A 21987-nucleotide genomic window follows, 5' to 3' on the forward strand; every position below is an offset into this window, starting at 1 on the left:
GAATACCCAATAATCTATGCATGTCCTCTGTCCTGGTATAACAGTTCTTGTCCAGGAGACCTCTTAGTATACTTTAAAATACGGATTACAGCATTCTAATGACATTCACAAGGTGAGAAATTAACTAACCACACTAACTAGAATGAGATATTGGATCGCATAGCCGTAAGATAATTAGATTTGCCTGTAGGTCTGTGATATTAACCTGGGTCTTATATAGGCTTCCTTTTCTAGGAACAAGTTTAGCATTTAGATCTATAAGGGTATCATTAGTTTATTAATGCAGCATACCAGTTTCTTTCGGCATATCCAATTTATGTTTTCCTTGGAAACCAACATGTGAACCAATAGTACTACTCTAGATTGTGCAACTTTGGTGCCTTCGACGTATTTCAGTTTCTATGAGTCTTCTTGGTCTGGAGTTGACAAATGAGATGTCTATATTGAGTGGTAATTTCATAATTCTCACATGTTATAACAATGTCATTAAAATAAACAATTAAGAAAATAGAATTGCCAATACTGAATGATCTTCCTCACTTTGAAGCATGCCAAATTGCTGGACAACAGAACTAAATCGGCGAACCATACTCTTGAGATTATTTGAGGCTATATAGGGATTGATGTAGTCGACATACTAACCCAAACTCTCCATGAGTGACAAACCTGTGGTATAAACTTCCTCGGCAAGTCCCTTCATGCAAAATAAATAAATAAGTGAATAAATAAAATAGATAACATGCAAAAGAAATAAATAAATGAATAAATAAAATAGATACATGGCTTATGTCCAGCATTTACAAGCTTATCCGCGTCCTAATTTGCAGGAGCTAGGTTTTCCATCTCTTCTAAACTTACCCTGGTCTTCGGCCTTTGCTGTATGAGACAAAAACTTGTCCGGTCCGGTTCAAAGGTGAAGTCCCACCCAACAATAAGTTTGCGACGTAAGTCAACTAGCACAAAAAGATACAGTTCACTGTATCCCACAAGTGAAATCGAAAGTTGGATTACATTGGATCTCACCAAATTGCTCCATCTATCCTTCTGAGTGGGAGCTTGGTTTCAAACCTCGGTTCTAACAGGACTACATCATGGTAATGTGCCTTGGATGATCCACATCTCAGATTCTTTAGAAGAAATATGGCGTCGTGATTCTAGCAACAACATGCTTTTCATATTCCAAATCTTGAAGTCCAACGGGAGAAATCCTTGAAGTGGAAATCCATAAAAAAGCACCACCACTAATGTTGAACAACTTTGCGATCTAAGCATCTGTTTCCGAATTTCTCTAATATTTTCTCAGAACCTTGCTATGGTGTATAGCATGTGGTGATCTTTTCTATCAGACCTTTAGGCTTCTTTTCTTATGCCTTTCTTGCACCTTGATTTTTAAGTTGTTTTCCTTTTGTTTTTTCTGGCTAGCTGTACATCTTGATTTTAAGAAAATTTTCTTTTGTTTTGGTTAGTGTACACCTAGATTAGCATGAGACTGGTGTTTTGTTCTGCTGTATTGTTATCTAAGCATTTCTGTTTATTAAGGCTAACCACTGCTAACAGGTGGAGAAAGGCACCTCTGTCTATTTAAGTGGGCTAAGGGAGAAATATTTTGGTGAAATTTTCTTGAATGCTTATACTGTTCTTGGAGGTTCATTGCGAGCTGAAGAATCAAAGTCCCTCTTGTTAAATATACGACCAGATTTTCATGATCCTGTGGAAAGAAATTCAGCAGTGGATCTAGGGATCCAGGGCTCCTTGAAGTTCGATAAAGTATATGGTAAAAAGAAGGAAACGCTGAGAGCTGCTCCTGAGGAGGGTCTTAATCACATTGCCAGATATGTCGAGTCTTTTGAGTCTCGATCCAATGATATATGGCTTGTGTTTCGCCATGAAGGGATATCCTTATCAAAGCTTCTCTATACTGCTGAAGAAGTGATAAATAATTCGGAGGAAGGAAATGAAAATATAAAGCATATTCAGATATTGCATCCTTCAAAATGGTGGAAGTGGTTGAAAACAACAGAAGCAGGGCAAGAGGAAATGCGTAATCTGATTTGGCAACTGGTATTTCCTTGATGTGCTATTCCAATCCTTCTTTTTATCATTTTTTCCTCTCTGCATTAAATAGTTGTTGAAATGTTGTTCCTTATGTTCTAGTAGCTTTTTTCATCCTGACTTTGGCTTAGTTGTTAATAAGATCTTCCATTTGACATTTTCTAGACGATGGTATATGCAGCTATAGTGCTATATTCTACTGTATATAGTTAGTCTTTTTCTGTTCCTTATGATTATAGTCAGGAGCGTGCTGGAAATTTTTGGGATTTCCTATGTTGAGGTGGCTGCAAACCACAGAAGTGCCAGACATGCTTGCAAAAACATTTTTTCTGTTGATTGCCACATTGTCTGTCATAACGGGCCAAAATGTTCTTATTTCCACTATCATCTGCAAGTTTAATCTAAAGTGCTAAACATTCTTGCAAAACATTGTTCGGTTGATTGCCACATCGCCAGTCTAATGACTTAGAATGTTCTTGTTTCCAAATGTCATCTTCTGCAGGTTTAATCATCTGGAATTAGTCATGTAGTAATGAAAGCTGGGGTTTTGCCTTGCGGCATATGAAAGTAACTACTACTAATAATCGGAATATCATGTTTTTGATTACTTTGCTTGCACCATAACTATTTTCTTATTTGAAAGGCTCCTCCAAGTATCTTATTCCATCCTGATGAATGATCTTCCATTTCCTCATGAAGCTATTCATTTCAATATTTCTGTTCTATGCAGTTGATGGCACTTAAATCTTGTCATGATCGTAATATCACCCATAGAGATATAAAACCTGGTAAGAGTTTTTCATTACATGCACTTCTGTAATTTTGTATAGTTAATTTCTCTCCAAAAGTTAAAAGATATTGTCACTTTTGTCTTTGTGGTAGCTATCTGTTATCTAAGCTGTTTACTTGGACTGTCCTGAATAGACCAAGAGGCTGCATGCCAAGAGTCCTATGTGTAGTACTCACAGTTTACTGTGGAAAGGGGTCTTACTTCTGCTCTGTTACACATCAGTTGATGGTTGAAATACCTGTGGGTTATGTGTCACCAGAATATGTCCAAAACTTCAGCTGCGTTTTGCCCGTTAAGAATTGAAAAAGCTTTGTACAAAAATATCAAAAAGGATCGGAAAATACGCGCTAGAGTTATAAACTTATAATTATAACAGCTGATTTTTTATTTGGATAGTGGTAAAGGCTACTTATCTGATGTTACACATAGCTAAGGCCACAATGAAATTCTGAATGCTTCACAATGTAATCACTTTAGCACTGGTTCTGCATGCTGCTTAACATCATCTTCAATCAACCTCAGCCATATTTTCGGAGGTTTTAGGTCGAGTAACAAAATAAGGAAAAAGAGAGGATAAACTGATTCGTTTCGGGGAGAAAACCCTTCTCAGCTTCAGAGTGGTCCGAAACAAAGATTTTACCAAATGACAAGGCTTGGTATCACTTCACATCATGTATCCCTATAAGTATAATATCTGCTAAGAAAATGTATGTTGAGCCTAACTTAACTCCAAAAGCTAGCTCAAGTGGTGAAGATTTTCAAAACTATATAGGGAGACTACGACACACACACTTAACCAGTGTGGCATTTAATGCCACGCTGCACGTTAAGGCTTGGAAATCTGGAAGCGTGGAGTAACGGGTGCCCCATTGTTGGGTAGTCCAACACCAGGGGTAGGTCTGGTTCTGAAATCATGTTGATTTGTGTGACCATCTCATCTAAAAGATTAAGCTGTTAAATAGGGCACACCTTTTTTTGATAAGGAAAAGTGTAGAAAGCAAGGTTTGAAACACCTCTATTTACTTGATAAATGAAGACACACCTTTATTTACTTAATTATGACTTCGACACATCTCACGTGCAAGAATGAATTTTTTTTCATGGGTCAAGCACGTGAAATTTTTTATTTAATAAAAGGTGACGGTTAGACTTGAACCAAAGACCTCTGTCTGCTTCAAAACTATGTTTTGAAAACAGACCTTACATCTAACTCAATCCCAAAAGTTAGCTCAATTGATGAAAATACAAGGCCATATAAGAAGATTACATCTCATACACTTAACCGACATGGACTATAATGCACTACAGGAGTTGTTTTTCTGCTGGCCTTTCTTATCTAAACTTTGTGCAATATAACTGATGAGATCAACAGCTACGGATATTAGAAGATATGTTATTGTTGGAACAGGATGATGTTGCTTCAAAACTAATGAACTTTTGGAACATCATTCAATGTAACTCAAACAAAGAGTGAAGATAAAGGAGTACCAGAAACAAAATCAATATATGCTCTTGATTATTCTAACCAAATTGAATTGAAGAACAGTACTATTTCCTCTGTTTATCTTTCTATGGTTCTTAAGTTACATTTGAGCTTTGATTCCTGACTGGGTGGCTGGGTGGTTGAGACATAGGAGTAATAACCTGGAGATCCCAGGTTTTGAGTCTCACTTTCTCACTGATGCTAAATTAAACATCCATGAAATTCATGCTTATACACATTGCTGATCTCGCTCTTTCTTTCTCAGCTTATTTAGGAATCTGGTTTATGTAATTTCTTAGCTTTGTTTAAAGTATCCACTGTCTATATGCATGTGAAGTACAGTTGTCAATTCTTTGATTGTTCTAGGACTTAGGCTTTCCACTTTAAGTTTTCTATGACATATCAAAGAGTCTTTTATATATAGGATGGAATTTTATACTAGTATGCTTTCTGATTGTCTTATGCAAGAGAATATGGTCGTTTGCTTTGAGGATCAAGATTCTGGGAGGTGCTTGAAAGGGCATCCAAATGAAGATGAGAATTATATAACTAAGATGTACGTCAACTTATCTATTTCTTCCACATCTTTTGTGTTGAGTTGTCTTCTACGTTATAGTCAACTTCTAATACTGCTGGATGTTTATTGTAGATTCTTGAGTGAAATCTCAAATACATGACCTCATGTTTCAGTTGAAACCCTGTTGCAGCAAAGTAGCTTTCTTATTTGCGTCCTTTGGGTTCCCAATTCGTGATACGTCATCAAGTGTCTGGGAAAATAATTTATGTGCTGAAAATGTACTCTTTTTCCTACTTCCAGGAATTTAAGTTCACTGATTTAGTCTCAGTGACAGTCTCTCTTCGTAAGTGCCTTGTTTCCTCGGAATGGTTGAGAAACTAATTTCCATGAAGACAACGTGGTCTTATTTCCTCCTTCCAGGAGTTTCTTAATTCTCTGACATAAATATTTGCTCCTGTGAGAAAATAGATAAATAGAAGATATTTATTGATGATTTGATGATTTACTGAATACAAGATGTTCTATTTTATAGGTGTCAACACAACACGTATGATATTTATCGATGTGGGATGATACTCAACCTAAGAACTTAACTTTCCTAAAATGGCTCTTATAGTTCTAGCACAGGAACACATCACTTCTAATATCTCCTTTCTGAATTTTTTTTGGTCTTAATGACAGTTGATTGTACATAAAAGTATCTTGTTTCCTTGTAATGGTGGAGAAGTGTATGCACACAATCTACTCTTGTTTCCTGCATTCAGGAATTTCTTATTCCACTAATTCAGAGATTTCCCTTGATTCAAGAAACTTCTCTAGTCTCAGTGAAAGTTAATCATTGTGTGTATCAAGTACTTGTTTCTTCAGAATGGGAGGTCTGGCAAGAAAAAGAAGGAAAAAGAGGCCAGGGTGAAGATGATGGAATTTGGGAAGGGAGAGGACAGAATGGGCTAAGAAGAAGAAAAAAAAAGAAGAGGATTCTCTTTAGCTTGTCTTTTTGGATTGGAAAGGATGTTTCTCTACCTTGATTAAAGGTTAAAGTTGTATTTTTTGAGTCATCAAAAGGGAAGAGGAAATACGAATATTCCCAGCCTCTAACTAAAGTTTAGTCATTACTCAATAAAATATTTGTCCCATATTGGACATTGACTCACACTGACTCGGATATTATGAGTTAATAGTTTGGTAGATGGATAATAGTTAACGTTTTTCTTGCCTATTCTGAGTAGCCTGACCAATTTTCAGGCGTATTATTGACTTTGGTAGCGCAGTGGATGATTTCACATTGAAGCACTTGTATGGGTCTATTGGGCCTTCAAGGTATCATATTTGCTGAATCTTTCTTTTCGGCTCTTTTTGCTTTTAACTGAATGACATCTAGTCACTTGAACTTGTAGTGTACATTTACTTGTGAATCCTAGGTATAGAGTGGTGGTTTTTCTTTTGGGTGAGCCGTCTATAGTGTCATGTGACTCTATGCCCACCAACTAAGATCAAATATTGTCACCTGATATAGAATTGAGATGTCATTTCCTATCGTGTTTGTATACCATCTGCATTATGCAGCTATTGATTGACGACACTACTGAGTTCTTTATATTATTGATATTTATTTGCTCCCACTAATCGATCATGGTACGGTCGTCTTTGTAACCCTTGTCTATTATGTTGATATAAGATGAGGAGCATTGTTGATCTCTCCCTCCCAGTTTGCTGGCTGAGTGTTATAGTAGCATGTATATTTGAACTAAACAAACACTGTAATCAGTGGTTCCCCCACCCGCTCTAGTTGTCTGCCTATGCCGTAGAGCATATACGGCACTTAAAGTAATTTTAAGTCGGTTGATCTAAAGGTGAAAAGGTTGGTATATCAAAAACAACAAGGATGACATATCACGGGACTTGCAACCCAAATAAGACATTGCCATGTGGAAAATGTATTGTTGTTTCAGTGTATCACTGATCAATCTAGTTCTCCAGTTATGCTGCTAACGCCTAGCATTAGGTTACTAGTTGTCCATTTGATCCAAGCACTGGGATAACCAGTATGGGCTGAACATGAATTCATTAGGTAAATGTTTACCTTGAAAATGGTAATAACAATTAGATTTGATTTTGTGGTTCTAAAAATACGTGATCTGTTTTTATGCTAGTTGTTAAGCAGTAGATGCTAAGTGCGAGACTAGAAAATAAGGTAAAAACTTTGAAGGCAGTATGTTTGAGCAAACCGAATGACAGAGAATCGGGGCCTCGAGCTGGCCTATACGGGGCCTCGAGGTCGAGCCAGACACTAAGCTGTGAACAGCCGATGAAGGGCTAATAGCTTTGAGAGCTTTGATGAAGGCTCTTTATGATCAATAATAAGCAATAAATGAAGAACAATTACTAGAACACAGTAAATGTTAGCAATAAATGTGAGTAATAGAACAAAAGGAGAGAATGTCTTTAAGTTAGAGAGCAGAGAATGTTCTTGTATTGAATGTTGTATGTTGTGTATCCTCCTCTTACAAAATGACAAGGATCCCCTTTATATATGAGGGGAAATCCCAACATGGTGCAGATGCATTTATTACAAAGACATATAGCTGGTATAGCTATTCGCTAGTTTGGTACAGACTAGTACTTCTCTTGTAGGTTTTGTCCGCTTTGATCATATGCCTTGGGAACTTCCCGCTCTTTCATGGTAATCAACGATTTGCACTGCCTCGAGGTCGAACGCTAGAAACCTTCGGGGTCGAACCTCGAGCCATGCCTCGAGCCTTTGGAGACGCGCTTGCGAAGCGCTACATCGGCCATAAAATCGGGCCTTCTGATTTTTTGCCGTATACAGATAGTCCCCGCGTTTCTTAGAATGAAAATGATAAGAAACGGTCCCGACTCTTGACTTTCTTGAACATCTTGTGATGTCGTCACGCTTGTGACGTCAGTGCTCCAAGCGACTGGAAACATCCTGTCAATCCATCTTCAGAGGCATTCATTGCACTGCCGGTTTATTCTCCCCAAAGGCGGTCATATCGCCGCCGATTCGTTTCCCAAAGAGCATTGATTGCGCCTAGCGGTACATTTCCCAAAGGCATTGATTGCGCCGTTGGTTATGCTACTGCCCTTCTATAAATGGGAGGTTTCCTGAATCAAACTCCATCCAGTTATTCTTCAATAGCTTTCAACTCCTTTCTTCTCTTCTTCCTCATCCAAACTTTACTTTTCATGGTTCGAGCCCGTGACCGTAAGGCCACACGACAGCGGTTTTTGCCAGTTATGCCATGGCTCCCTTTCAGAGCTCTTCCCCACTGAGTGGGATCGTACTGGTTTGTTGTTGTTGTTGCTGTTGTTGGCCCGAAACGATGAGAGGGGCTTCAAATTGTTCCCACATCAGAGGATATGTGGTCCCTGAACTGCTGCTCATCTCTCTTAACTTCAACTTGGTGTGGCACTTCACTCCCTTTGCTTTCTTCGGAGTGAAGTGGCCTCATCTACTAACTGTTGCATCCCACACCGGTGCAACGTCTCAAGAAGTGGCTTCACAATAGTAGTGATGGCGAGATCCATACTAGCCAAATTTTTCACCAATCCACAATTTTCCCGGCCTGTTAAGAGCTTTTGCTCGGTGGCGGGCTACGGCCTCTTCTTTATCTTTTTCTTCTTCTTCTTCATCTTTTTCTGCTTCGAAGGAGGTTCTCGAAGACGTCGGTTGGAAGATTGAAATAGGGTCCCCGAACGAATGGTTCTCGTAGATATTGCTTCCGAGGATGTACCTCCGAGAGTGGATTAGACTTTAGCTGTTATTTTTTGCTTCTTTGTTTCTGTGTAAGGACCCTTCGTGGGCTTTTGTAATCATCGTTTGTTAATGAAAAATGTTTCTTCATTTTGTCTTTGATTTGTGCTAGATTTCCCTTTGCCTGCGTTCGTAAAGAATCTGAGCATGTGACTCTATTGATCGGTCCGAATATCGAGCCTGGGCGTAAGAATTTCCTTGGTTCTTGATTGGTAAATATGATATTCCCTGAAATCCTTTGCCGTTCCTCGGACCAAGTCCGGATTGACTCGATGCAAACTTGGGCCGCCGAAACTGGCGACTTCGAATTGAGCGAGGGTGGGGCCTCGGATTTAAGACAAAACTTAGCCCGCATAGGCCTTGTTGATAGTCTTCGAGGGGCGAATTTGCCTGATAACTCGACAATAAAGATAGTCCTCGGGCCTTTTCGCACAGTCCCCGAGTGAGAAGTTTTCTGAACTCGGGCGGCCTTGCAAACTTGCTTTGAACTTAAAATGAAGCTAGCCCTAAGGCGTTATAGATAGACCCTGAATGAGGATACGTTCGAACTAGGATGGCCCATGGGCCAAAATAACCGAGGGAGTGTTTAAATAGCCCCGGAGGCATAAATAGCCCAGAGGCTTTATTGATAACCTTTCAGTGAACACCGACTCGGACCTAGAAAGGTCCTCGAGATCGGACACCATCTCGAGGCTTGGTTAAAGCGGGTAGCTTCTTAGAGTCCATTGTTGTGGCAACGAAATCCTTCGAGACCAGGTACCATCTCGAGATCAGGTTGATATGGGGGTCTTTGATCCCTCGAACGTTGGGCGGTATCGCCAATCGTATGACATGGTCATGAAATGTTCGAAGTGACCCTGCTGGCCATCTCCCCAAAGGCGATAACGACCTAGTTGGAATTAATTGGCCTTTAGGGTAGGCGGACAGTCGCCACCTGCTTTATATATGAGTTTATTTCCCTCTTTTCTGAGGATTCCGCTATTTTGAGCAGTTATCCCTTTTCATAGAATTCTTCTTCCTCACTTCAGCTTTTTCACCGTTTTATTTCAAAGTTTTCGCCCGAGTTTCCATTTTCCTTCTCTTGTTTTATCGTGGTCATGGCTGCTATGCCCAAATCCGTTCACCACGAAAAGGAGGGTTCCGTCTCTTCTTCCCGCTCAATCGGTGGTACACCGCCGGCGTCTGGTGAGCCAGCCTCGAGATGCTTTGTCTCGAGGGGGGACCTTTCGTTGGAGAGACCTCCCCACGTCGAGGACCATTGGGATCATGCATCGAGGTTCACTTCATCAATAGGAGAGGAATGCCTCGAGGTAGTGGGGAGAGATTGCGGATGGGGAGAAAAGGTGGTACTCCAGGTACCTTCCACGGAAAAGAACATCACGGCTCGTACAGAGGGTTTTTTACACGTATACACGTACCTCTTCACGCTGGGCCCTCTCGATAGAGTTGTGCTTGACTTCTGTCGAAGATATCGGGCTACCCTGGCACAGGTTCACCCGTCGTTCTAGAGGACAGTGCTGATGATGAGGTTCTTTGCGGAGGAAGCCGGGCTCGAGTTCACCCTTAGCCGACTCATCAAATTTTACCGACCCTTTCATTGCCGAGGCCTTACAGCTTTGCGATGCCGATCCGTCAGGCCCTTTGTTGTCGATGATGAAGAAGATGGGGACCAAGGGTGGATGAATCGATTCGTCCGAGTAAGGACTGTTGATATTATCCCTGTGGAGTTCCTGCCATTTCCTGAGAAATGGAATTTTACGCGTAAGTGGTACACTCGCGCTTTTATCATTTTGTTCATGGTGGAGGCGGGCTCCGTAAAGATGTTTTCCTTTCTTTTTTACAGCAATCCCGTGGATGCCATACGAGATCCCAGACCTGGCGGATTGGACCCTGAAGCTGGCAGCTCGCGCGACCTACGATGGGCGTAAGTGGCGAGGCCTGTCGAAGGATAGATGGGAGGCAAAACGCCACGGTATGCGTTGTGCGGTTCATTCCCTTTGTAAGGTATTTTCTTTTTCGTGTGTTAACTCTGTTACTGCAGGCATTGGAGAATTCCCTGAGATGAGATCATGCCCTCTCGGAGAGGAGGAAGGATCATCGATTTTGGGGCCAAGGAATAGTAACAAACGGAAAAGACCTTCGAAGGACGAAGGTGCTCATAGCGAGGCCAGCCCTGCCCGGAGGCTTAAAGAAGATATATCGGCCGAGCCTACAGCACCTGGGGCTTTCAACCCCGAAAAAATGGTCCCCCTCTGCCGTTGTCTTCATCTCCTGTCGAAGGTACTTCGAAGGATGTTCGAGGCCAGGGGCCGCCTGAGCCAGGCGGGGTGTCGAGTGATCATATTCCCATTGGGAGTGGTTCTACTGGGGTCGATGAGACCAGGCCAGTAGATGTGCTCTCAACCTTTGAGGAGGCTTAGAGGCTCAGTTCTGTAGTGAGTTTTGATCGACTATTTTGGCTTTTTAGTTTTGCACTTTTTTATTTTCTTATTGAGCTTCTTTTTCATAGGCCTTTGATAAGCTCAAGTCTGAGCTGCTCCGCCGTGAATCTATGTTGAGGAGAGCCTTGGATGGGGAGAAATTCCTCAGGCTTCTTTGTGATAAAAAGGGAGATGAGTTGGTATACCTGCGGTACGAGGCGAATCGGAGTCTGAACTACCAAAGCCACCTTGAGAAATAGGTAACCTTCGCTCTGAGAGAATGCAAGCTTTTTCTTCTATCCTCGGAGATTAATGTTTTGATATTCCAGTTGCAGAGTGAGACAGAGGATCTGGAACGCCTTTGGGGCGAGGTTGGCCAGGCTAGGTATGAGTGCAACGGACTAAGGGCTCAGATAGATGCCCATGTTGCGGCCATGAAGAATGCTTTGGCCGAGGTTTCTGCCCTCGAGGCGCAGCTCCGGAACGCCTGTGGGAACAGCTCGGTTCAGACGAGCAGGATTTGCAAGGCTCGAGTCTGACCTTTTGGAGATGAAGGCCGAGGTCGTGGACGCCCGAGCTGAAGCTGAAGGGATTCGGTCTAGGGCCGATAAGGAAGTGGCCGTCTGTTTAAAAGACGCCGCCGAAGCTCGGGCTAAGCTGAGAGGGGCTTCTGATTGAGAGAGCAGAAGCAATGAATATGCCCGGTGTAGATCTCGGAGGGAAACCCTCGAAGAGATTCATGCTAGAGGCTTCGATCTCTCGGAAGAGATAGCACAGGCCAAGGCGGATGAATGCGACGCCAAATTCCTCGTATCTGATGCCGAAGATAATGGAGAAGAGGCCGACGGGGCCGCAGTCCCCGAGGGGAAATTAGGCTAGGCTTTTCCTTTTTGATTCTTTGTACAGTGTTCTTAGAGAACTTTCTAAGTGTAGCCTTGCATTGTTTCATACGTGCGTATATGTAAAGAAACCTTTCGGTTTTCTCCTTCCATGAATTTCTGTTTGCTTGCGCATGTCTTTCTTTTATACGTTGGTCGATGATTGGCCCGGCGAACTGGACTTCGAGTAATGACCTCAGGTGTATAATTCGGCTCTGAGGCTCGTTAGGCTGGCCCGTAGGCTTTTGCGCATTTGGTCGGTACGACCACTGATCTAAGCTAGCGATAAGGGCTCTTATGCATTTAGGTCGATACGACTTTTAGTTTAAGCTGGCGACAGTGGCTCTTACGCGTTATGTCGGTACGACCTTTTAATTTAGGCTGGCGAAAGTGGCTCTTACGCGTTAGGTCGGTACGACCTTTTAATTTAGGCTGGCGACAGTGGCTCTTACGTATTTGCCCTTAGGCGTTTTTTAGTTAACTGTTTCAGGCTCGGTCTCCGAGTCGGATTTCGACTCGAGCTCACTGACCCTCAAGTTTTTGAATTTCAAGCTGGCCCTTAGGCTCATACGTATTGGGTCGGTACGACCTCTAATATGGGCTGGCGGCAGTGGCTCTTACGCATTGGGTCGGTAGGACCTCTAATATAGGCTTTATTTTCCCTCGTTAAAGACTTTTTGAAGTTTTGTGTTCGCCAGACTTTTCGACGGCTCGATAAGAGCCTCGATTGTGAGCCGTTATGTAGCGATAAATGATCACCTCGGGAGGTTTCGCTCGATGGCTGAATTGTTTCGAAGCCTACTGTTTGGAGCTGATATGATCGAAGCTCTTTCTCTTGTGCCGAGGGTAGCCTGCTTAACCGGTTCTTTTCGAAGTAATTGAAGGCCTGTGATTTTATAGCAACGGTCGAGCGTCCCCGAGTCGCGTTAGTTTGGCTGGTACAGCCTTGTGACCATAGTCATTGTATTTGGTCGGAGCCTTTTAGTCCCCGAGTGAAGTAACTTCGGTGTCTATATCGAGGGTATGCCTTTTTAGGGGTCTTACAAGTTCGGATATATAGCCTTAGCTTTAAGACCGGGATTATGCCTTTTTGTAAGGTCTTATAACTTTTACATGCCTTACTTGAGGTCTTACAGTTTTGGTTACTTGGTACAAGTGTAGTTCATGCCTTGCTTGAGGTCTTACACATTTTGGTTTTGCCTTATAAAGGTCTTACGAGCTCGAGGTTGCCCACATGGGGTCTTATAGCCTCGGGATTTCGATAAGTCGATGGGGTGGTAGTCGGCGACAGTCCCCGAGATATTGAGAGTTTCTTGGCTTTGGAACCGTTTTGTGTAAACTTGGAATTGCCTCATTGAAGGCTTATTTGTTCGAAGTTTTTGGCCAGGAGGTCATGTGACTTCGAGTTTTTGACGTCAGTCCCCGAGTGCTCGGGAATTTTCTGGCTCTGGAGCCGTTTCTTGAAAAAATAGCAGATTTCTTCGAAGCGCAAAGCGTTTCGATGGAACAAATATTTCTTGATTACTTGGCACAAGTATACATGTTTTCGCTGTCAAGGGTTCGATTATTCTATACGGACACGGTTCGTTCGACCGTTTGGCCCGATACATCATTTTCCTATCGAAACCCTTTTTAGCACATCTTGACTTCTCCGACGAGGTGACCTCTCGGGGGGGATGCCCCCAGTATTCGAGGTTGATTGAAGAGAAGCCTTGAATACTTGTTGAGTTTTCCTTAGGTAGCACATAGATGTTGCCTCGTTAAAAACCTTGCCGGTAAAACCCTTCTTGGGATAAAACCCGATCGAAGGAAAATAGTGCAACGCATGCTTTGGAACCTAAGGTCTTCAAGCTGGAGATCGCTTCGACTGTTCCAATCGGATATCTGCGCACAGGTTAGTGTAAAATGTAAATGAAAAAGGGAAATGATTATACCTTAGTGTTGATGGCGCTTCGAGCCTCGATATGCTCCAGCCGTTTGCTCCGATGACGCGGTACAGTCCTTTACTCATTTAGTCGGGTGTAGCCGAGAATATATCTCGCTATTGCTTTCTCACTATTTGCTTATCTTTTGGCTCCTTCGATGCTGGAGGTGTTGAGGCCGGTGCCACATCGTGCACCGCGAACATCTCTCTCGCTGCATGTTGTTCTCCGTAGACGGTTTTTATTCTGTCCTTTGTCGTAAATTTCATCATTTGATGGAGGGTGGATGGTACTGCTCTCATGCAGTGTATCCATGGCCTTCCGAGCAAGGCGTTGTACCTCATGTCTCCTTCAATGACATGGAACTTGACATTTTGGGTTGTGCCGGCCACGTTGACCGGGCGGGTGATTTCTCCTTTTGTTGTCTCGCGCGCCATGTTGAATTCGTTGAGGACTCGAGAGGCGGGCAAGATCTGGTTGAGCAGTACGAGCTGCTCCACCACCCTCGACCTGATGATGTTGGCCGAGCTACCTGGATCCACAAGTACACGTTTAACTTGAAATGTATTTACAAGAAAAGTGATTACCAGTGCGTCGTTATAAGGTTGAGACAGGGTCTCGATGTCCTCGTCGCTGAACGTGAGAGCGTCCTCGGGTATGTAACCCCGAGTTCGCTTTTCCCTGGTGATCGGATATTTTTGTTCGTTTGACGATGGGTTCCTGTGGGATGTCGACTCCTCCAACAATCATGTGGATGACATGTTGTGGTTCTTTTGTTTCATTCTTTCTGTTCGCCTCTCTTTCCCGAAATTGATTTTTGGCTCGGTCGCTAAGGAACTCTCGGAGGTGCCCTTTGCTGAGTAGTCGGGCTACTTCCTCTCGGAGCTGTCTGCAGTCTTCGGTCCTATGACCGTGCATGCCGTGAAACTCGCACACTAGGTTGGGGTTCCTTTGTGACGGATCTGATTGTACGGGTTTTGGCCACCTGGTTTCTTTGATTTTACCGATGGCAGAGACGATGTCTAAAACGTCAATGTTGAAGTTGTATTCGGACAATCGGGGTGCCTCCGTCGGTCCTGTGTGTCTGTCGAATTCGGCTCTGCTTACGAGTCCCCAAGGATTGTGACCTCGATCTATCCTTCGGTCATTTCGGAGTATGTTACATCTTGGGGCGTTTCTTCTATCTTCAGTGTATGGTTGGTACCTTTCCTTGTTTGGTTTTGGCTCATTTGCTAGAAGCGTGCTAGGATATACTGAGCCCGAGGGGGCTCCTAGTTGGTCGTCCTCGACCTTGATCTTCGATTGGTATCAGTTGTGGACATCCGGCCAGGTCACGGCGGGATATTCGACCAAGTTCTGCTTCAGCTACTTCGAAGCTACCGAGCTTTGCTCGTTCAAACCTTGAGTGAAGGCCTGTACGGCCCAGTCGTCGGAGACTGGTGGTAATTCCATTCGCTCCATTTGAAAGCGACACACAAACTCCCGCAACATCTCGTTCTCTCTTTTTGATTTTGAAGACGTCGGATTTCCTTGTAGCCACCTTGATGGCACCGGCATGTGCCTTTATGAAAGAATCTGCCAGCATGGCAAATGAGTCTATTGAATTCGGGGCGAGGTTGTGGTACCACATCATGGCCCCCTTCGAAAGTGTTTCTCTGAACTTTCTTTAGTAGGACGTACTCAATCTCGTTGTCCTTTAGGTCGTTGCCCTTCACTACACAAGTGTAAGCGGTGACGTGCTTGTTGGGGTCCGAGGTTCCGTTGTATTTCGGAAGGTCGGGCATTCTGAACTTCTTCGGGATGGGTTTTGGAGCAGCATCTTGTGGGAATGGTTTTTGTACGAACTTCTTCGAATCTACACCCTTCAGGATCGAGGGTGTGCCCGGAATTTGATCGACCCTAGAATTGTAGGTCTCCACCTTTTTGTCATTGGCTTCTATCTTCTTCTCGCCCGATTCAATCCTCTTCGTGAGGTCCTCGAGCATCTTTATGATAGCAGGATCGGCTGCTGACCCGTTATTGCTTGATCTTTCTGGTATTTGTTCGGCTCGAGGAGCCGCCCCTGGTGCTGCTGCGCTTGGAGTTTTTTGGTGGCTTTGTAGTTGAGCAATCGCCAGCTGTTGTGCCTGCAACATCTCAAAAATAACATGAAGGCTAACCTCTCGCTCTTCCTGAGCTAGGGTTTTCTGAGCTTCTTGTTGGTTCTCTTGGCGTATACTCATGTCGGTATGGGAGCTTATGTTGACGTGTTGGGCGTTGCGCGAGACCACGTTCACGAGAATTGGTTCTGGTGCATCCTCAGGGTTTCGCGGTGGTACACCAATACCCGGAACAACTACACCATTCTCTCCATGGTCCTCAGGACCGTTGTTCTCCCGTGCATTCATTGAGTTTGACATTTTGACCTGAAATCAAAGATGCTCTGGACAAGAAAAAGTGTGAAAGATAACTCGCGTTATGTAGTAAACCAGCAAAAAAACAACCACTATTATTTTTAGCCCCATGGTGGGCGCCAAACTGTTTACCTTGAAAATGGTGATAACAATTAGATTTGATTTTGTGGTTCTAAAAATACGTGATCTGTTTTTATGCTAGTTGTTAAGCAGTAGATGCTAAGTGCGAGACTAGAAAATAAGGTAAAAACTTTGAAGGCAGTATGTTTGAGCAAATCGAATGATAGAGAATCGGGGCCTCGAGCTGGCCTATACGGGGCCTCGAGGTCGAGCTAGACACTAAGCTGTGAACAGCCGATGAAGGGCTAACAGCTTTGAGAGCTTTGATGAAGGCTCATTATGATCAATAATAAGCAATAAATGAAGAACAATTACTAGAACACAGTAAATGTTAGCAATAAATGTGAGTAATAGGACAAAGAGAGAATGTCTTTAAGTTAGAGAGCAGAGAATGTCTTTAAGTTAGAGAGCAGAGAATGTTCTTGTATTGAACGTTGTATGTTGTGTGTCCTCCTCTTACAAAATGACAAGGATCCCCTTTATATATGAGGGGAAATCCCAACATAGTGCGGATGCTTTTATTACAAAGAAATATAGCTGGTATAGCTATTCGCTAGTTTGGTATGGACTAGTGCTTCTCTTGCAGATTTTGTCAGCTTTGATCATATGCCTTGGGTACTTCCCGCTCTTTCATGGTAATCATCGATTTGCACTGCCTCGAGGTCAAACGCTAGGAACCTTCGGGGTCGAACCTCGAGCCATGCCTCGAGCCTTTGGAGACGCGCTTGCGAAGCGCTACATTGGCCATAAAATCGGGCCTTCTGATTTTTACCGTATATTTGTTGATAACCCAAATGCTGGAATGTTTGTCTTCTACTTTTTGTGCTGAGAAATGTATACTTAAAGAATTATATGATCTCTTTTGCTGCTCCTAGCCATTTTTTCTGTGATATAGAGGAATTTCACCACTTTTTTATATTCTTACATTTTTTATTTTTCTCATTTCTATTTCCTTTTCTTTTTCACAGAGCTGAACAAACTTATGAATATACTCCACCTGAAGCTCTTTTGAATGCCAGTTGGTATCAAGGGCTGACTCTCACTAGTATGAAGTATGTCAGGTTCTTGTTACTTCTGAATTTTAGTTTTGGTTTTATGCCCGTTATTATGTCTCCACAGTTGTATAACATAAGTTGTGCATTCGTCATATGCGTCTTTTCAGTATCTAATGTGTAATTTGGAACTGAATGACTCTTGAAGGCAACCAGATTTTTATTCATCATTATGATTGGTATTCACTTAATGTAAATTCATTCATTAACTCAAGAACATCAGCGCACGCAAGGGTGTGGCCTAGTGGTCAATGAAGTGGGTGAGAATCATGAGGTCTCAGGTTCTGATCCCAGCAGAGGCAAAAAACACTAGGTGATTTCTTCCCATCTATCCAAGCCTTGGTGGATAGAGTTACTTGGTACCTGTTGCTGGAGGGAGGTGGCAGGTATCCCGTGAAATTAGTCGAGGTGCGCGCAAGCTGGCCCAGACACCACAGTTATCCCAAAAAAAAAAAACGAAATAAAAACTCAAGAACATCAGCTTAATCATAAGTGTTTATTGTAAATGTTACATACACTAGTCTCACAGAGCTTCTCATTATGTTTGTGTTGAACAGGTATGACATGTGGAGTGTTGGTGTAGTGATCTTAGAACTGGTTTTGGGTACTCCAGACGTGTTTCAGGTGAGTTCTAGGACGCGTGCTCTTTTAGATCAGCACCTAGAGGATTGGAACGAAAGCTTGAAGGAGCTAGCTTACAAGTAAGTCCAGTTTAGAAATGATTATGCCAACTCGATAGAGTACTTTTTCGACTTCCTGGAGAAAAATTCACATGTTAACCATATATGTTGCATTTTATTTTGATTATTTTTCCACGTGGAAGGTGATTGGTATCTTGTTTTACAATATGGTAGTATATATAAGTATTACATTGTCTTCAGTTAATCGTCCACAAAAAGATGTGGTCGATCTGCCTTAAGTACCACTGAAGACAAGGTGTCTGATTTCTGCACAACTGAAATCAGAATCTTGAGGATTAAAAGTTGATGAAACTATGTCTTAACCATGACTTATATTTCTGCAGCAATCTGTGTATAAGGTGATGGGAATATGGAGAAAGAATAGAGTTGTAGTGTGAGAGAATTTTAAGAGAATAGAAGATGTATTAAAGACCTGATGATTTGGTGAATATAAGACACACCTATTTATAGGTGTTAAATACAAGACATGTTATATTTTTCAATGTGGGACGTCTAACACCATTACATTACTCTTCTAATACTCTGACATTATATCGCTAACAGTTACATTCTAACACGAATCTGAAGTTACTCTTCTTTGTAGTTGACTTGCTGTGTGTACCTTAATCACATGTTAAGACACAGCCAGGAATTTTGATTGAAATACGTGGTGTTATTTTGGTAGCTAATAACAACTGATTTAGATTTCAAATTTTAAATGACTTCGATTCATTAGAAAATAAAAAGGAAGTTAAATTCCTGAAAAGATCTTAAGCCAATTAGCAGGTGCCGAGTGCTTGGTACTTAAGTCTGTTAAGGGAAAACATCATATTATGCTTCGTATATGATTGAGTATTTGTAAGGAAAAGTTCATCCATAAACCCCACAAAATTTAGGGCTTTTTCCTTTCAAATCACCAACAGTCTTATTACAATGACTTTCAATTTTTTCCCACTCGTATTAATTTATATAAGATTCTTCGATGGAGATTTGCTCTAATCAATTTGTGCTACTCCTTGTTAGTCATTGCATTGGAGAGGAAAGGTTTTTTACTTTGTATCAATTAATAGAGGAAAGGAGCTTTACACATGTACATGGTCTGTCTGATGATGGGAGCATGAAAAAGATAATTTTGGTTTGAAGGATTGCTCTTACTCTTTCCAGTTAGGTTGGCATTCTGCTAAATATAGCGCTGCAATATATTTTTTGACAGGCTTAGATCTTTCATGGAAATGTGTATTCTGAGCCCTGGAGTTACCTCAAAACTTCATCAAACTAGAGCAAAATATGACCAGGTGAGTGGCCTTCTTTCTAAATCTATTGGTCTACACACATCCTATGTGTTGCCAGGGTTTTGTCTGAGAGATTTATGTTTGACAATGACAATGACAAGTATTGTTATTGCTTGTTGCTACTGCTCTTTTTTCATTTTTCCTCGTGCCGAGGGTCCACCGGAAACAACCTCTCTACATTCACTGTAGGGGTAAGGTCTGCGAACTATCTACCCTCCCAAGACCCCACTTGTGGGATTATACTGGTTTTTTTTTTTTGTTGTTGTAATGACAAGTATTTCTTAGGCACTTTCAATGTGATAAAGTTTTGACACTTAATTGGAACTATTGCAAAGTGGGTTTGTTTTAGTTTTGTATTGAGCAATCAGTACGTCATTAAAGATCACCTTAGTTCAAGCTCTTGCAATGATGTTCAAGTTACACCAATACAGATTAGATTTATTCAATGTCATCCAACTGATTCTTTATTCTTCTATCTCATTTTTCCATTTTTTTCCGTATCTTACCAATATAGTGGATGTTTGTTATTCGAACACTTCCATGGTGGTGCAAGTCTTATACCTGTTTATGGCAGGAGATATTAGGTGGTGGAAACATATTTCATTTTCATATCTAACCTGTGAAAAATGCTTTCCCCACATTTCTGAAGCTGACTAGTTTTGGAAGTTTTATACCGTGTGAAAGAACATCTCACATGTAACAGGAAGTATTAGGTGGTGGAATATTGTGATTCAGTTTCACATTAAATCCGTGAAATGCTTTTCTCAAATTTCTGAGCCTAATGGTTTTGTGACGCATCATTTGTCTGATAAGTAGACTGAGTTAGTCGAGTCTCACTTCTCCACATTTGCAGTTGAAAAGCTAGCTGGTGTCGGTCAATATTTTCAGATTTTATGTGTCAATATGCTCTTTTCTCTTTTATTTGTTTTTTTATGATATTAGTTTCTTAGTCTAACTATTGGAGTGAATTATTCACATTTCACATCTTTCCACCGTCTATTCTGAGAGCTTATTCAATGTTTGAGGTATACCACTAAACTGTGTTATAGCCGTGATAATTTCTAGAGATTGGGAATGATTAGCTTCAGTGTTTAGAGCTCATCTACATTCATTTAAATTCTTATTTGTTCATTCAGGCCTCAGTTTCACCAGCTCCGTGGAAATGCTCTGAAGAGTTCTTTTCTCGTCAAATAAAAAACAGGGATCCTCTGAAGATAGGGTTTGTATTCATGTCTGCTCTCTGGACTCCCTACCAGAATCCCGATGCCTTTTACCCTGATCAAAAGGACAAACTATGAGGCAACAAAGTTTCAAGTTGCTAGCTCACTGAGAATACTTTTTGTTGGTGCAGGTTCCCAAACATATGGGCACTGCGACTAGTACGTGAATTATTACAATGGAATCCTGTAAGCTCTGTCTTCAAAAAGTCTAACGCCTAAAACCTACATTTGACGCATATGTTGTCTATTTGGCATTTCTCCTTGTTAATTAACTGAGATGAAATTAGTATCTGATTCTGTGGTCTGTTTACTGCATCGTCATTTCAGGAAGATCGACCTAGTGTCGATGAGGCTCTAAAACACCCATACTTCTCGCAAAGGTAATCAGAAATACCAGGCGGGACAACTGTTCCGGTATGAACAACTAAAAGGCAACAAAACCTGCTCACCTGTACTTACCCGGCGGTTTGTGATTTGAATGCTCGTGGCCATCCACATGTCGATGTCAATTCTCTCTTTCTTGAAATGGCTTTATGGGATGCTGTGGCTCACACTGCAGTCAAGGTTATTTCGTTGAATTTATTGTCTGGTGGGTAAGCTGGATGAATTAGGGAAGTTGGCAGCAAAGAATGAAGAACTGGGAGAAATTTGATCTTTCTTCACTTCTTGCCTCTACAATGAAGCACACAATTTCATGTAACCAATATCAAAATATCTTTTTTTTTTATAAAAAATTTATCTCAGGAGGATAAGCATGTCATATCTTTTACCATTTAGGCTGTATATACGGATAATGTAAAGTATTCACAATATCAATGTATCAGTGTAGTTTAACCAGTTGTAGTTACAGAGAGTCATGGGAGCTTTAATTCTTTGGTAGCTCATGGCAGTATATTTCCGAAGATTTATCCTCTAACCCTTTGCAGTTTCAGCTTCATGAATGATTGCATGCGGTTGATGACTGCAAGAACCAAAACACCCAGAAGCAGCACACTCGTCCATCAAGTAGGGCAGGATGTAACTGATAAAATTATGTCCTTCAAGGTGAAACCAAACTCACAAGGTAATGAATCATTACATTTTAGCTAGTGGAGGACACTTGGATTACAGACAAATGCTAGTTAAATTGAAAATAGATTCACCACTACAGGTTGAGGTGGGATGGGAAGTATCATTCATTCTCAACCAGAAGGCTCGGTTCGAACTTTGGGAATAGAGTCGCCTTTGTTAATGAGTATTTTACCCCAAAGTGGGATCCGTCACGCGATTTGGACTTAGTCGGCCCTAAAACGAGTATCGAATATCGAGAAAACCAAAAAAAGAAAAAGAAAACAGATTAAGACATAATGAATTAGTTTTACACATAAAAATCTCCATAAATATGACCGGAGAG

The 21987-nt window shown here is 41.7% G+C and overlaps 1 protein-coding gene across 4 annotated transcripts in view; it reads left to right on the forward strand.

Annotated features, from left to right (window-relative positions):
* The window catches only part of LOC109227359, a 34136-nt gene extending 12699 nt beyond the window's left edge, over window positions 1–21437 (forward strand). Inside the window, exons 11-20 of one of the 4 annotated variants that reach the window (XM_019392496.1) lie at window positions 1558–2061; window positions 2783–2840; window positions 4794–4881; window positions 6088–6162; window positions 17319–17411; window positions 17960–18103; window positions 19296–19377; window positions 20511–20593; window positions 20726–20780; window positions 20922–21437. In XM_019392496.1, coding sequence (XP_019248041.1) covers window positions 1558–2061; window positions 2783–2840; window positions 4794–4881; window positions 6088–6162; window positions 17319–17411; window positions 17960–18103; window positions 19296–19377; window positions 20511–20593; window positions 20726–20780; window positions 20922–20978 — 1239 coding nt within the window. In that variant the 3' untranslated portion in view covers window positions 20979–21437. Of the gene's footprint in view, window positions 1–1557; window positions 2062–2782; window positions 2841–4793; window positions 4882–6087; window positions 6163–17318; window positions 17412–17617; window positions 17810–17959; window positions 18104–19295; window positions 19378–20510; window positions 20594–20725; window positions 20781–20921 lie in introns of those variants that run through there. The other 3 variants (XM_019392504.1, XM_019392512.1, XM_019392520.1) reach the window with 3 other exon arrangements.

The sequence above is a fragment of the Nicotiana attenuata genome, chromosome 1, assembly GCF_001879085.1.
Source record: "Nicotiana attenuata strain UT chromosome 1, NIATTr2, whole genome shotgun sequence".
NCBI classification, from domain to species: domain Eukaryota; kingdom Viridiplantae; phylum Streptophyta; class Magnoliopsida; order Solanales; family Solanaceae; genus Nicotiana; species Nicotiana attenuata.